The sequence below is a fragment of the Salvia hispanica genome, chromosome 4 (assembly GCF_023119035.1).
Source record: "Salvia hispanica cultivar TCC Black 2014 chromosome 4, UniMelb_Shisp_WGS_1.0, whole genome shotgun sequence".
Taxonomy (NCBI): Eukaryota; Viridiplantae; Streptophyta; class Magnoliopsida; order Lamiales; family Lamiaceae; genus Salvia; species Salvia hispanica.
Genome location: NC_062968.1, coordinates 3,972,353 through 3,986,090, shown reverse-complemented (window position 1 = coordinate 3,986,090; position 13,738 = coordinate 3,972,353). Strand labels below are relative to the sequence as shown.

Here is a 13,738-nt window from a genome sequence, read left to right as displayed (position 1 = left end):
CTCCAACTAAATTCGAATTTGACGTCAATTTTGTGTATATGTCTCACAAAATTTTGCAGTTGCTACATTATACACCCATATTTTAATGTTGTTTAGTATAAAAATACAAAAATGAATTTAAGTTTCGTGATATATAGAGATTTTAATAATGAAAACGGTTACTTTTATACGGCTAAAATATTTATTCTCGTAACATATAAGCAAATTCGAGATAGAAAGTCATAAATACCATTCATTTAAATCATACTCCATTTGTGATTCTTAATTTTTCCTATCTCTCTATCTCTTCAATATTATCCCGCTAACGTCATTATTGAAGATGCTGTTGTAGTTCTGCTACCGTTTCCTAAGATGTTTCCTTAATTTACTGATATCAAGCTATCTTATTTTAATAAATCATCTTTTAATACTTGTGTATTTTCAGATTTGAAATATAATGCGTATTTACAGTGTGTCGTTCCAAACTATATATGTATACCAAACTATTTAAAATTTGTGTCTTTTAGGCCTCCGTCACTGATTGGGTGGGCCTAATTTCCAACAAATGTATAATTGACACAAAGTTATTATTTTTGTGAAATGGAGTTGAAATTTAAAAGTAAGCTAGTGTTCTACTGTTTCACAATAGTTAGTAGTATTTTTTTTATAGTTCCAAGTTAATTAAATTATTTATTTATTCTTGTAAAAGCTTTAATCTTTCTCCTACTAAGGTGGGACTGAGAAAAAAAGTAAATACTAGCAATAATGAATAAACCCTTTATTTTAACACAACTACCACCACTTTTACTAGTGAGTCATGTTTTTTTCCTTGTAGTTAAATAATATGCGATGGCGATGAGGAATATATCATTATAATATATGCAAGTTGAATTAGATTAACACTAAACAGATTGACAGTATCCACCTAAATTATAAAAATTACTCTGTTTCAGCTACCCAAATATGCCATAACCCCAGATTATCCCTAATCCCTCCCTAATCTCCCCTTCTCTCTTTCTCTCTCTAGCTGCTTGCTTTTCCATCTCCACAGCCACAAATCCCTCTTTTTCTCTCTCCTCACAGATAACTCTGCTTCTGCTTCCAATTTTCTCAATCCGGTGTATGGAATAACCGATCAACGGCTCCGATGAACCAGTGGCCTGCTAGCAGCGCCGCCGCAGCCATGGACGGCGATTCCGCCGTGATGGACGCCTTCTCCGATCTCACTTCCTTCTGGCCCTCCTCTCACCACCAAACCCCCTCATACCCCCTCACCCCTCCCTCCCCTCCCCTCCCCCAATTTTTCAACCAGGAGACTCTCCAGCAGCGCCTGCTCTCCTTAATCGAGGACGCCGCCCACGAGAGCTGGACCTACGCCATTTTCTGGCAGTCCTCCGTCCTCGACTACGGCGGCGCGCCGGTCCTCGGCTGGGGCGACGGCTACTACAAAGGCGAGGACGACAAGGCCAAGCGCCGCACAGCCTCCTCCCCGGCCGAGCAGGAGCACCGGAAGAAGGTCCTCCGCGATCTCAATTCGCTGATTGCCGGCCCTCAGGCTGTCCCCGACGAAGCCGTCGACGCCGTCGATGAGGAAGTCACCGACACCGAGTGGTTCTTCCTGATTTCCATGACTCAGAATTTTGTCAACGGCTCAGGCCTCCCGGGCCAGGCCTTGTTCACCTCCAGCCCGGTCTGGGTCACCGGCCCGGACAGGCTCGCCTCTTCTCCCTGCGAACGGGCCCGCCAGGCCCAGGGCTTCGGCCTTCAGACGCTGGTGTGCATCCCCTCCCCAAACGGCGTCGTTGAGCTTGGATCCACGGAGGTGATTTTCCAGAGCTCGGATCTCATGAAAAAGGTCAAATCCTTGTTCAATTTCAACGGGCCGGAAACGGGCTCCGCCTCCGGCCCGAGCTCCTGGTCCTTGCCGGAGAACGATCCTGCCGCGATGTGGCTGACGGAGCCGTCTTCCTCCGCTGTGGATGTCAAGGATTCGGCGATCAACAACGCCAACACTAATCAGGGAAGTTCAATCCCCTCTTGTATTACTAGCAATCAACCTCTTTTAGTTAAGGAAAACCCTAATTCCATCAATTCCACCACTATGAATGAGAGCCAAAACCAGGCGTATGTTTCTAGAGAGTTGAAATTCTCCGAATTCGGGTTCGATGATAGCAATCCCAAAAATCATGGTGGTAGCAATCAACCTCTTTTTAGGCCTGAATCGGGAGAGATACTTAATTTCGGAGAGAGCTCCAAGATTAATACTGCAAATAGCAATGTGAATCTGTTTGGAGTTGAGACTGACAGCAGCAAGAGCAATAAGATGAAGAAAAAATCCCCAACTTGTAGAGGTAGTAACGAGGAAGGCATGCTTTCCTTCTCATCCGCCCCGACGAAGACCGATGTTGGCATCGAATCCGATCACTCCGATCTCGAGGCATCTGTTGTCAAGGAAATCGAGTCCAGCACCGTGGTTGACCCCGAGAAACGGCCTAGAAAACGTGGGAGGAAGCCAGCCAACGGGCGCGAGGAGCCTCTCAACCACGTGGAGGCGGAGAGGCAGAGAAGGGAGAAGCTCAACCAGAGGTTCTACGCTCTCAGAGCTGTAGTCCCGAATGTGTCGAAGATGGACAAAGCCTCCCTCCTTGGAGACGCCATTGCTTACATAAACGAGCTCAAGTCAAAGCTCCAGAACGTGGAGATCGCTAGGGATGATCTGAGGAGGCAGGTCGAGTCCTTCAAAAAGGAAGGGGGCCGCCACTCTGCCCCTCCGGAGCAGGGCCGCACCATGGTGGACATAGACGTGGACGTGAAGATCATTGGGTGGGACGCGATGATACGCATCCAGTGCAGCAAGAAGAACCACCCCGCTGCAAAGCTGATGGTGGCCCTCATGGAGCTGGACCTCGAAGTGCACCATGCCAGCGTGTCGGTGGTGAACGATCTGATGATCCAGCAAGCAACGGTGAAGATGGAGGGTCGGATTTTCACCCAAGATCAGCTCAAGGTAGCGTTGATATCCAAAGTTGCTGAAGCTCGGTAGCCATTTTCGAGGTTGGAATGGTATAATACTTTTTTATACTATTAGATATGTGCTTTGGCTGTAGTTTTAAGTATATAACTTGTTGAGTAGATTCAAGATTAAGCTGAATGTTGAATGTTGGATGCAAACTGATTGGCATTGCTTGTAGTTTTTGTTGTTTAGCTGAAGCCTCTATGTTTGTGTGTTTATGTATATATTTGTGAATCCAAGCTAGTCGTATGAGGCTGATTTTTACACGATAAAACATGGGATTTTGTTTTCCCTGTCTTGTATGATTAGGACTGGTGTCTATTGATCATTTGGTCACATGTTTTTCTTTTCTGAATAAATGTATTTGAGGATTATTCATGACTTATAATTGAACTTTCTTGGATTCATTTGTGGACATGGAAATGTGGAGTATCAATCACACTCACACACACACACCAACATTTGTGCGTGTGTGTAAATGTTATGTGCATTGAATCAAGTTAAATCTGAGTAATTTGTTACAGCATTGAATCTAGTTGAATCTAGTTGAATCGGAGTAATTTGTTACAGCTTCATATGTTCCTAAACTAGGATGATGGGACAATTACATGTTGCGTTCGGTGCATGATATTGATGATGATGTGAAGTGTCAAGAATGAACTATTTGCCAAAGTTTTTTTCTTTTCGCAATATATTTTTTTATTCATAGACAATTGGGAAAATTTCCAGTGGAAATGCAATCAAATGAATATAATTCCCACATTACACACAAACATCACAATCTTGGAAAAATAGGGGTATGTTACACTGTTGAAATGGTGTTTGTAAGACGAAGACAATTAGGTAGGGCATATTGGTGATGTGCCTAATCTCTTCTTTAAAGGATACCTAATAGTACTAAGCTGTCCAAAAGAAAAAGAGACATATACTTAATGTCTTAAACCACACACAAACATTTATATATGTATATTATCGAATTATTTCATGATTAGGTTATAATGAGAAGCATGTGTAAAGGAGTCAAGTCTAGGGATATGACCAAAAGCTACATGCATGCAAGATAAAATGAGCTGTCAATGTTCTTTTCACTTTCAACATATAGGAATACCCTCTGCCCAATCATCTTGCAATATAGTATGGGAGTTTCAATGAGTTTTCAAAATTTGTCAACTGCATTGACTATTCGTTTCTTCTTTCAAAAATAGCTGGAAGTAAGATTTACTCTAACAAATTCAGAAAAATGATTTTGGCTTTGGCTACGAGAGGATGAAGATGAGGATGATGTTAAGTTAAAAAGGCAGAGAAGGCGCAGTCACGATAAGTAGATCGGAAATGATGCAGGTATATCAATGTGTATAGAAGAAGGTATAACCACTAAACTATAAAGCTAACAAATGCTTTGTACATCACTCATCTGCAATCCTTTCCAATTTAAGTGCTTTGGATACTGGATGCATCTACCACTTGTTTACTCAGAGACTCTCTTGTTTCTTGCCTCTGCTTTCCAATGCCTTTGGTTTTGCTGGCTTCCAATAATCCACCACTATGTGAAGGACATGTTTCTTGTTTCTTGTGCATCCTGGCATCTTTCTTCCAATCTCTCAGACATTGAATACTGGCTGGTTGATAAACACTTGGTGCCTTTCTCAATTCAGCTTCTTGTCGCTTACGAGCTCTGTATCTACGTTGCTTTTCCCTATTCTTCCTACGAAGATGCTCTACTTTTTCAGCAATCTTAGCAGCTTCTTTTTCATCAATAGCAGTTTCATTTTCATCCTTAGCAGCTTCTTTTTCATCAATAGCAGTTTCACTTTCACCCTTAGCAGCTTCTTTTTCACCACTTGGTGCCTTTCTCAATTCAGCTTCTTGTCGCTTACGAGCTCTATATCTACGTTGCTTTTCCCTATTCTTCCTACGAAGATGCTCTACTTTTTCAGCAATTCTAGCAGCTTCTTCTTCATCAATAACAGTTTCATCTTCATCCTTAGCAGCTTCTCTTTTAGGATAACGTTCCAAAATTTCAGCAATTCTAGCAGCTTCTTCTTCATCCTTAGCACCTTCTTTCTCAACACTTGATGCCTTTCCCAATTCAGCTTCTTGTCGCTTACGAGCTCTATATCTACGTTGCCTGTCCCTATCCCCCCTAAGATGACGTTCCAACGTTTCAGCATTTCTAGCAGCTTCTTTATCATCTTTCACAACTTCTTTATCATTAGCAGCTGCTTCTTCATCATTCTCAGCTTCTCTATCATCAGTCTCAGCCTCTTTTTCATCAGTAGCAGCTTCTTTTCCTTCATTCTCAGCTTCTTTTTCATCATATGCAGCTTCTTGATGCAACACCATAGAGCCATCCATCCTGGAACAGCCACAACCAAATTAACTGGTTAGAAAGACATGTATTCCATATAGATGCTCTACAGATATTAGATCCATCAAAAGGCAACATTTTCCATAGGGAAAAAAAGGGTAAAAATGAAGATGGTCCCAGATTAACAGATAGCATTGGAACATCAGCAATATGTTATTGTTAGCTAATAACCAAAAATTGCTGGAGGAGTTGAAGTCAAGAATTATAAAGAGTAATGACTAAATACAACTAGATTTATGGTGTGATCTGCTTCGAGTTCTTACCTAAGTTTCTCTGATTTGATTATCAATTCTTGACACTATTTTCAAGTGATTTAAAGAAAACAAAGAACGTCAAGAAGCAAGGGAAGCCAAGGATGAAAAAAACAAGGAAGAGCCTTTGATAAAGAACACACAAACCTTCCCCATTTTACATGAACACAAATTTGACATCAAAATCCATTCACAACTTACGAGGTGTGCATTTTTATGTGTTAATCGTCAGATTTTAGCAATCAATTGACATTACCTCTCTATGCATGCATTGTGTATAAAGAAATCACAAAACACCCTAATTCCACAAACAAGAAACGAAGAGTTGGAAATAGAAGAGAAAATGCAGCACCTGGTTGAAGATTTTCCAATGAAAACAGCACCTCCTCCGTAGCTGAAGATTGAAGAGGAATATTTATACTACAATTCGCACTTGCTTTAGATACAAAGCATATATTGAAATACTACTCATAATTAGCCTGATGAGTAATTTTTATTGATAACTTATATATGATCATGCAAAAAAAAGATTGATTTTTTATTTCGATTCCGTGTTTTTCTAATATGTCTTATTTAGAGATATAGTAATTCACTGAATTTGAATACGTTTTGAGTTGACATGTACGAATAGGAAAATGGTAGAATTATAATATTGAAAGTGGGTGGTGACGCACTTGCCGTAGTCACCGGTCTCCGCTGCCTTCAATTCTCAATAAAATATCATTTCTTACATTCCACTTCCCTTTCATCCCTTTACCAATTCACACCCCGGCGCTTTTCCAGCTGCAGCCTGCACACGACGCCAACCTCAAGGTCTCAATTCCATTTCTGATTCTTCTCCTTTTTTTGTGTTTTCCATATCTATAAATTTTATTCCTTTTCATATTGGGATTTGAGTGAAAGATTGAGGAATTGTGGGGTTTTTGGGATTTGGTTAAAGAATCAAGGTTTTGGGCTTCAGCACATAGATTCAGGTGTAATCTGTCTTTTGAGGGTTTGAGGTTTAGCAAGGAAGATCTAAAGATTTTGCTTTTTCTTGGTGGAAGATTCGAGATTCTTGAATTCAACTCTTAAGGTGTGATTTTGTTTGATGATTGAGGTTTTGGGACTATTTCACTGCTGAAATTGGGGTTTTTTGTTGAAGAAGAAGCAGCTAGGTTTTTGCTGGAAAAAGTGTAGTGGTGATTGATGTTTTGGATTGATTTGATCACTGAAATTGGGGTATTTTGTTGAAGAAGAAGAGTGGCTAGGTTTTTGTTGGGAAAAGTAGTTTTTAGTTTCGAAAGAATGGATCCAAATCAGCCTCCTGCGAATAGGCAAACGGATCATTTGGGTGTAAACAAGATGGGGAAAAACATCAAGAAAAGCCCCTTGCATCAGCCTAACTTTGCTAGTGCTGCTGGAAGGCAGCAGCCTCAACCCCAAGTCTACAATATCAATAAGAACGATTTCCGTGACATAGTTCAGCAGCTTACTGGTTCACCATTACGCGACCAGCCTCCTAGGCCTCCCCAAACCCACCCGAGACCCCCCAATAACCGGTTACAGAGAGTTCGCCCCCCACCTCTGGCTTCGACTGGTAGGCCTCAGCTCCCCACTAATCCTCCTGTCCCTATGCGAATGCCTGCACCAGGTCCGATGCCTTACCCGAGTAACCTAGGGAGACCTCCTCCCCCAGTCCAATATGATCAGCACTCCCCCAACATGCTGCTACCTTCCCCTCCTCCTGATGTATGGGGAAACACTGCTGAGTCTCCCATTTCAGCCTACATGAGATACCTACAGAACTCAATCATAGATTCGGGTCCCAGACAACCCCACCCTTTCCCACAAGGTCATATGCAGCATCAAGTTCCTGCACAAAATCTACCACATCCTCATGCATTTCCTAACCCAGCCATGCCTCCAAGAGGAAATGGACCTCCCACAAATCTTCCATCTCCTCGTTTCAATGGTCCTCCACCCCTTCTTCCTTCACCTAGGGCAAATGGCCCTCCACCACTTCTTGCATCACCTCGTATGAGTGGGCCAATGCCCCCTCTTCCTTCACCTAGGGCAAATGGCCCTCCACCCCTTTTACCCTCTCCAACTTCCCAGTTCCTTTTACCTTCGCCTACTGGCTTCATAAACCTGTTATCTCCTAGATCACCTTATCCGTTACTTTCTCCAGGGTTTGACTATCCCCCGATCTCACCCAATTTCTCGTTCGCTTCTATGGGCCAGTCTGGAGTTTTAGGTCCCGGACCTCATCCACCTCCCTCCCCTGGTTATGGATTTCCTTTGTCCCCTTCCGGGTGTTTCCCTGTGCCAAGTCCAAGATGGAGGAACCAATAACGGTTCACTCTAGGCGAATCTCAGGAATTGTGATGTAAGCTGCGATACAAAACTTAGTCTTGAAAATGTTCGAGTCTTTGTACTTTTCCTTTTACCTTATTTTTTGTATTCACTCTTTTACACAGCTTTTTGTCTTCTTCGTGCGCAAACTATGTAACAGCTACTGAACTGGATTCTTTGTAATTCTAGTGTTTAGATGATTTAGTAGAGATTTCAAAGCCAACTCTAGTGTTTAGACGAAGCTGATAGTGTTGTAGAATTTGCAAAGTTATGTATAACTTTATTGTTTCATCTATATATGTTCCATTACCTTCAGGCTTCAGTATTTTTCCATAATCTTTTGCTATTGAGTACTCATATAGTAACATAACTGGAGTTGGTCTGATTATTGAATGTTCTCATTTCTGACTAATTATGAAGATGATTATTGAAATATGTCTATGGCAGTGTAGCCATTTCAAGAAAACAGTTAAGTTACTAAGTAGAGAGACAAGACAACACTTTGATTCGTTGAAGGGCCTAACTGATTTCCTACTATAGTAATCATTATTATAGGAAGGTGTGCGTTTCTAGTAATAGTGTTTTTTATCTGCAATTTGCCAATTTGGTCAAATTTTATCTATATTCAGCTGTACAGACTCTAAATTCATTGGGGGGAAATTGATACGTGTCATTCTTGTTCTAGGAAAGAAGAAAAGTATATAGGGATGTGAGTCAGCGAGGTAAGACAAAGATTTTCTTTATCACAGAAACATTGGTACCACTTTTCAGAAAAAGGGTGTAAGAATAAAATCGCTTCTTCTATTATTTTATGGGAGACAAAAAATCAAAAATATCCGCTTTTCTATTATTTTTATAATAATATGTCAAACCTATCCAAATTATTTAAACCAAACCCAATTGAATTGATGCAGTCATACGACATAGCTGAAAAAGGTATACTACATTTTTTTAATATTTATCATGTTTGATTACTTCATGAAAGTTGAGTTACTTCTAGAATTGTATTAAATTAAATCCTAAAATCGAGTTAAATTAAATCCTAATAAATTCAACAAGATTATCTCGTTTATGATTGAATTATCGTTTGTCCGTTTTGAACCCACAATCTTTAAGCCATAATTAAAGATTTATCATGTCTTTTAAAAAAAATTCCTGCTATATACTCCACAACATCATCGATTTTGTTACAAGTAGCATAAATTTGGAATATCACCAACTTCCGCTTTGAACTGGGAATCTCATGAAATTTAAGTGTTTGAAGTGGCATGTATAAAGTCAGTCGATTTTGTTCATTTGGTGATTTGCAAGACAAATGTTATAAATAGGATCAACAATCATCAATGGCGTTAGGGATAGTGACTTTGTAATCAAATTCACTCTCATTTGTGTACAAATGATAACAAATGGCAAAAATTTTCCAATTTCAGATTTAGTACAACTAAGCAAACCAATATGCCAACTACATAGCTCTAAACGATACATGTTTTGTAGAGAGCTCTAAAGGTGCCCTTGTGTTCTGAATAATAAGACATACCGGTGTCTAACTGCAGTCTGAAGAGATGTTGCAGCTAGTTCGAGTTTGAGACAGCATGTTACACATTACAAGTCGACGACCTCATCATTGCAAGCATCTCAAAAGATTGCAACTGCAGAGGCACAAAAAAGGATATTTACATGTGCCATCTTCGAAAAAGAGCATTAGCAGTTTCAGCCACGGGAGGGAACCATGACAACTTTCTTTCTGGATGCTGCCTAGTGTCTTCACACCATGAATACATCTTTCGAGAACTTTTCAGGAGTACGTCATGTGAAAATTTTGATCTTAGGTGAAGATCTTAAAACTCCATCCACCAAGTCTGAAGCATGATAGTCTGGAAATACATTGTTTTAACTTCCGTCTGAATTTGATAAATTCTTCTTCTTTCTCTTATGCTTAGGTTTCATGGCCTCTGATAATGACTCGGCTTTGATTTTTGCATCTCCAGCTTCAGCTGCCACTGATAATGAAGGTGATGGATCTGCGTCTCTAAGGGATTCATCTATTGCATTCAACTGTTGCTTTTCATGTAGCGTTACATCCATCTTCTGATCTTGTTGTGCTTCTACAACTGCAAAATGTGAAGCAGTTATATTTCTGATCTACAAAACAAGGATTAAACAAAATAAAGTGTTCTTATACGAAGAGTCAAACTAGCTCTAGGTTGCTATATTAAAGAACATTAAGCAACCCAGCATTAAGAACTAAGATTAGGAAAACGATTATCATATCTGCACATGCAATATGGAAACTGAATAACTGGCAGAAAACAAATAGCTCTGAAGCTGCTATGGATCTAAATGCATATAGTGCACATGCTTAAATGCTGAAAGTAATACGAATAGCAATTGAGGAGAAACTGCGATGGTGTCTTCTGCATTAGTGTCTTGTGAAAGAAGTAGATTGAAAATTGCCAGAACTTCAAAATATGGAGCCACGAATAACTGAAGCACAATAACCGACGGACTTATGTGATTAAGAGCCAGATATAGTTTATTTGGGAGAGCAAGGTGCTTGGGTACCCAAAAATAAGAAAATTCATACTCCTGAACAATGAGAAATATGACAGTGATGACAAGAAAAGAAATTCACTGAACAAAAGATCAAGAATGAGAAACTCCTAGGAAGAAGTGGGATGGCATCTCACCATCAAGAAGAGAATAATAAACCAGCAAGAATTAAGTATCTAGGAAATTCGTGATTCATTTAATCTAAAATCTTCATTGCCAATATCAAAAGAATAATAGATAAAAAAGTGAATCCAAGGCATAGATCTTGACATAATTTAATTTACTATTGAACTTTTAGAGCCAAAATCAGAATTTCATCTCTTTCATCAAATTCCCTTAACTATCCATTCATCCTAAGATGTTTGACAGTTCATGTGATTCCAATATGGCGTGAAAATCTGTGGAGATCTTGTCAGTGACGATGTGGCTATATCGTGACTGGTCCAAGAAAACACGCAAAGGTGACAGAACTACCAATAGAATACCTTGTGAAGCTAGACTTTCTTTCAATTCATCAGCATCAGCAACCTTGGAGTATGGATCCCTGCAAGCAAAAATAACATACAATAAGAACATGCCTGTGGCTAATAATTCAGACCAGGCATATTTTGAGGACTCTTTTTGGAGATTTGGATATACCGATTCCTTTATAGCAATCATAAAATGGACCACATAGTAACTAATTTGACGATTTTGCAGTTAATGCAGGCATCCATTCATTTGGTGTAACACTTTACTGGATCTTCATTTTAGCAGCATAACAAACATAAGTTGCCAACTACTAACCAGTGATGTACATGAACGTCCAACCAGGATTATATATAATCACAAAGCCAGTAGAATAAGTATTTAACAACTAAACAGCTTTTTATTGTAAGAGCAATTTCACTCATTGACATGTCATGAAAGTAGAGTTTACCAACTAGACGTTCCAGCAATGACGGCTTTACGTTTGTGTTCATCTTTCTTTGACGAGTGGCTCTCAACTTCCATGTCATCACTTTGACTGCCACTTGTTTTCTCTAGTTTCAGTTTAGGCTTCTCCATGTCCTTCAATTTATTGTTGATATTAACTGAATCAGGATGTCTTTTGATTTTTTTCAAATCTCTACTTGTTTTATATAATTCAACCTGCAGAACCGATAAATATTTGCAAAATATGTCACGAAGCCAGGTTATATGAATCATTACGAGATATAAACAAGTAAATTAAATGCCAGCAACTGTGCAAGCATATGAACTGACAGCTTTTTTAATTTTTCCAGTAATATCAGCAGCCTTCACAGATGCAATCCGCAAGCATTGCATAACAACACTTTGCAGCACACCTTCTCCTCCAGCCTTTTGAATTGCACATACATCACCATTTGTATTCAAAGTAGCAGTCAGTTTTCCACCCATAACAGCTTCTTCTAAGTGCGATGGGTCAATAATCTAGCAACATATGTGGGGAGTAGTGCATCAGAAATGTAACTAATTAGTAATCAATTACTATGAGATAACAAACATGTGAAACTCAGGGAAAACGACTTGTATTTATGATAAGCTTACCGCTATGCTCTGGTTACCAATAAATGCAAATGTTACTGCTATGGGGAGATGGTGTACAATCAATGGTAAGGGCTCCCTGACCTGCCATAGTACGAAATAAATTGAACTTCAGTATCTAGTTTTCACACAGGGCTGCCAAGCAAAATAAACCCACCAACCCCCCGCCCCCTCCCCCCTCTTATGGGTAAGCGAGGCAACGATGCAAGGTGACAAAGCTACCGACTTAATAACATAATTATATATACAAGGGCCTACAGTACATATTACGCATGTTATGTATCACAAGCTCATATATTGATTATCTGAGTACTCATATAATCCATGAGTCTTCATAGATTGCACAATAGCTGAGGGCGAAATCCGTTACATCAGATCAAAAATATTTGAGATCATCTATGAAAGGGAAGGAACGAACTTCTGGCGGATGTATTATAACTTCCTGACCATCTTCTCCTCCCAATGTGCACTCTGGCCTTCTAAATGTCAATAGAGCAGCCAAGGCTGCAATATTGGCGGCATCAATAAGATTCCTATTTTCAGGGAAAAAGAGAGATGCCGATAAAATTGTCTTTAATGGTCAGCAGAAGAACGTAGATGATCTAGTCAAATTAAGACATAGATGCACAACTTACCCACAGTTGTCTAGAATGTGAAGATCAATGCGGACAGACCACACCCATTTTCCCGCAATAACACAAAGTGATTCTGTGTCAATAGCCCTACTTTCTCTGTAAAGTCCATTTTTAGTTTCAAATAGCATAAAACAAAATATCAATTTCAAGCTATCTCCTAGTTCTATCACCTATGATTAAGTTCAAGTCTTCAACTAGACATGCAATATGTTGTCCTATAAATATGCAAATTAATAAACAAATGCTGAGTTACAAATTACCTTAACCCACGATCAACTATCCGTCCCAACTCAACAGCAGATTCCCCAGGACGACCAACTTCGAAAGAAGGATCTGCCATTGGAGAGAACTCAGTAAATATGGCAAGAGTACCTTCATTAGGGCGATCACGGTAAGGTTGCACTAGCTGTGACGTTACAAACCCCATTACGCGAGTCTGGCCCAGCTGGACTTCTGATGAGCCATCTTCACTGTTCAGACGCCAAAAGATTCACAAATTTATTTAGATTTTAGACACACACACCTACAATTACTACTAAATCATAACCATCATATGAATTCTAATTGAAGGTGGTAAATCGCCTTCGCTGAGTATCCATGAATCTTACCATGTAAATATACAAAATAACAACCTATATTCCTTAATGTACCCATTCTTGAAGCTATGAACAGCTGTCAAAGAGATTACAAGAGAAAATAGCGAAGATGATATCTTACCTTCCAAATTGGATAGTTAGGTTCCGGTAATCAAAAGGGCCACGGCCGTCGGTTCGGAGGTCAGACAGCAGCGCCGTCTCAATAAACTTCTTCTCATTGACGGTCATCCGCCACGAATTGGCAAAGCGCTGCTCCATAGCAATTGAGCAATTGGTTTATCCACTTCGGAATCGGTCTGCAAAATAACAGAATCGAATTTTACCGGCAGCGACAGGGAGCTAAAATGCTGTTCTGGTGCAAAAGGCAATTCTTTTTTGCCCTTTTAGGTCATCAGTTTTTATTTATTGATTGGGCTAGTTTTACAGTAGTAGTTTTGGGCTTCTGCTTTACGAAAGCTATAATC

General features: G+C 39.8%; 4 protein-coding genes across 4 annotated transcripts; 2 read left to right on the top strand and 2 right to left on the bottom strand.

The window, feature by feature from the left end:
• The first annotated feature begins 943 nt into the window (after positions 1-943).
• On the top strand, positions 944-3,366 carry LOC125222154 (transcription factor MYC2-like). The gene has a single exon (XM_048124635.1). It carries the CDS (start codon positions 1,127-1,129, stop codon positions 3,020-3,022), a length of 1,896 nt encoding a protein of 631 aa, XP_047980592.1. The 5' UTR covers positions 944-1,126; the 3' UTR covers positions 3,023-3,366.
• A 1,057-nt stretch (positions 3,367-4,423) lies between these two features.
• Positions 4,424-5,347, bottom strand: LOC125218301 (vicilin-like seed storage protein At2g18540). Its single transcript, XM_048119936.1, has one exon. The coding sequence runs from the start codon at positions 5,345-5,347 to the stop codon at positions 4,424-4,426; it is 924 nt and encodes a 307-aa protein (XP_047975893.1).
• Positions 5,348-6,363: 1,016 nt separating this feature from the next.
• On the top strand, positions 6,364-8,260 carry LOC125217825 (protein HAIKU1-like). Its single transcript, XM_048119374.1, has one exon. It carries the CDS (start codon positions 6,899-6,901, stop codon positions 7,943-7,945), a length of 1,047 nt encoding a protein of 348 aa, XP_047975331.1. The 5' UTR covers positions 6,364-6,898; the 3' UTR covers positions 7,946-8,260.
• Positions 8,261-9,304: 1,044 nt separating this feature from the next.
• LOC125220177 (exosome complex component RRP45A-like) lies at positions 9,305-13,660 on the bottom strand. The gene is made up of 9 exons (XM_048122323.1): positions 13,396-13,660; positions 12,939-13,148; positions 12,679-12,774; positions 12,462-12,576; positions 12,047-12,127; positions 11,741-11,929; positions 11,415-11,626; positions 10,981-11,039; positions 9,305-10,056 (listed from the first exon to the last, which is right to left on the bottom strand). The coding sequence occupies exons 1-9, from the start codon at positions 13,530-13,532 to the stop codon at positions 9,836-9,838; spliced, it is 1,320 nt and encodes a 439-aa protein (XP_047978280.1). The 5' UTR covers positions 13,533-13,660; the 3' UTR covers positions 9,305-9,835.
• Positions 13,661-13,738: the final 78 nt, after the last annotated feature.

Coding starts and splice junctions, on each gene's coding strand:
- LOC125220177 (XM_048122323.1), bottom strand. CDS start 13,532: ATGGAGCAGCGCTTTGCCAATTCGTGGCGGATGACCGTCAATGAGAAG. Junction 12,128..12,461: donor TTATAATACATCCGCCAGAA/GTTCGTTCCTTC, acceptor GTACTATGGCAG/GTCAGGGAGCCCTTACCATT. Junction 10,057..10,980: donor AGAAAGTCTAGCTTCACAAG/GTATTCTATTGG, acceptor CACATTTTGCAG/TTGTAGAAGCACAACAAGAT.
- LOC125222154 (XM_048124635.1), top strand. CDS start 1,127: ATGAACCAGTGGCCTGCTAGCAGCGCCGCCGCAGCCATGGACGGCGAT.
- LOC125218301 (XM_048119936.1), bottom strand. CDS start 5,347: ATGGATGGCTCTATGGTGTTGCATCAAGAAGCTGCATATGATGAAAAA.
- LOC125217825 (XM_048119374.1), top strand. CDS start 6,899: ATGGATCCAAATCAGCCTCCTGCGAATAGGCAAACGGATCATTTGGGT.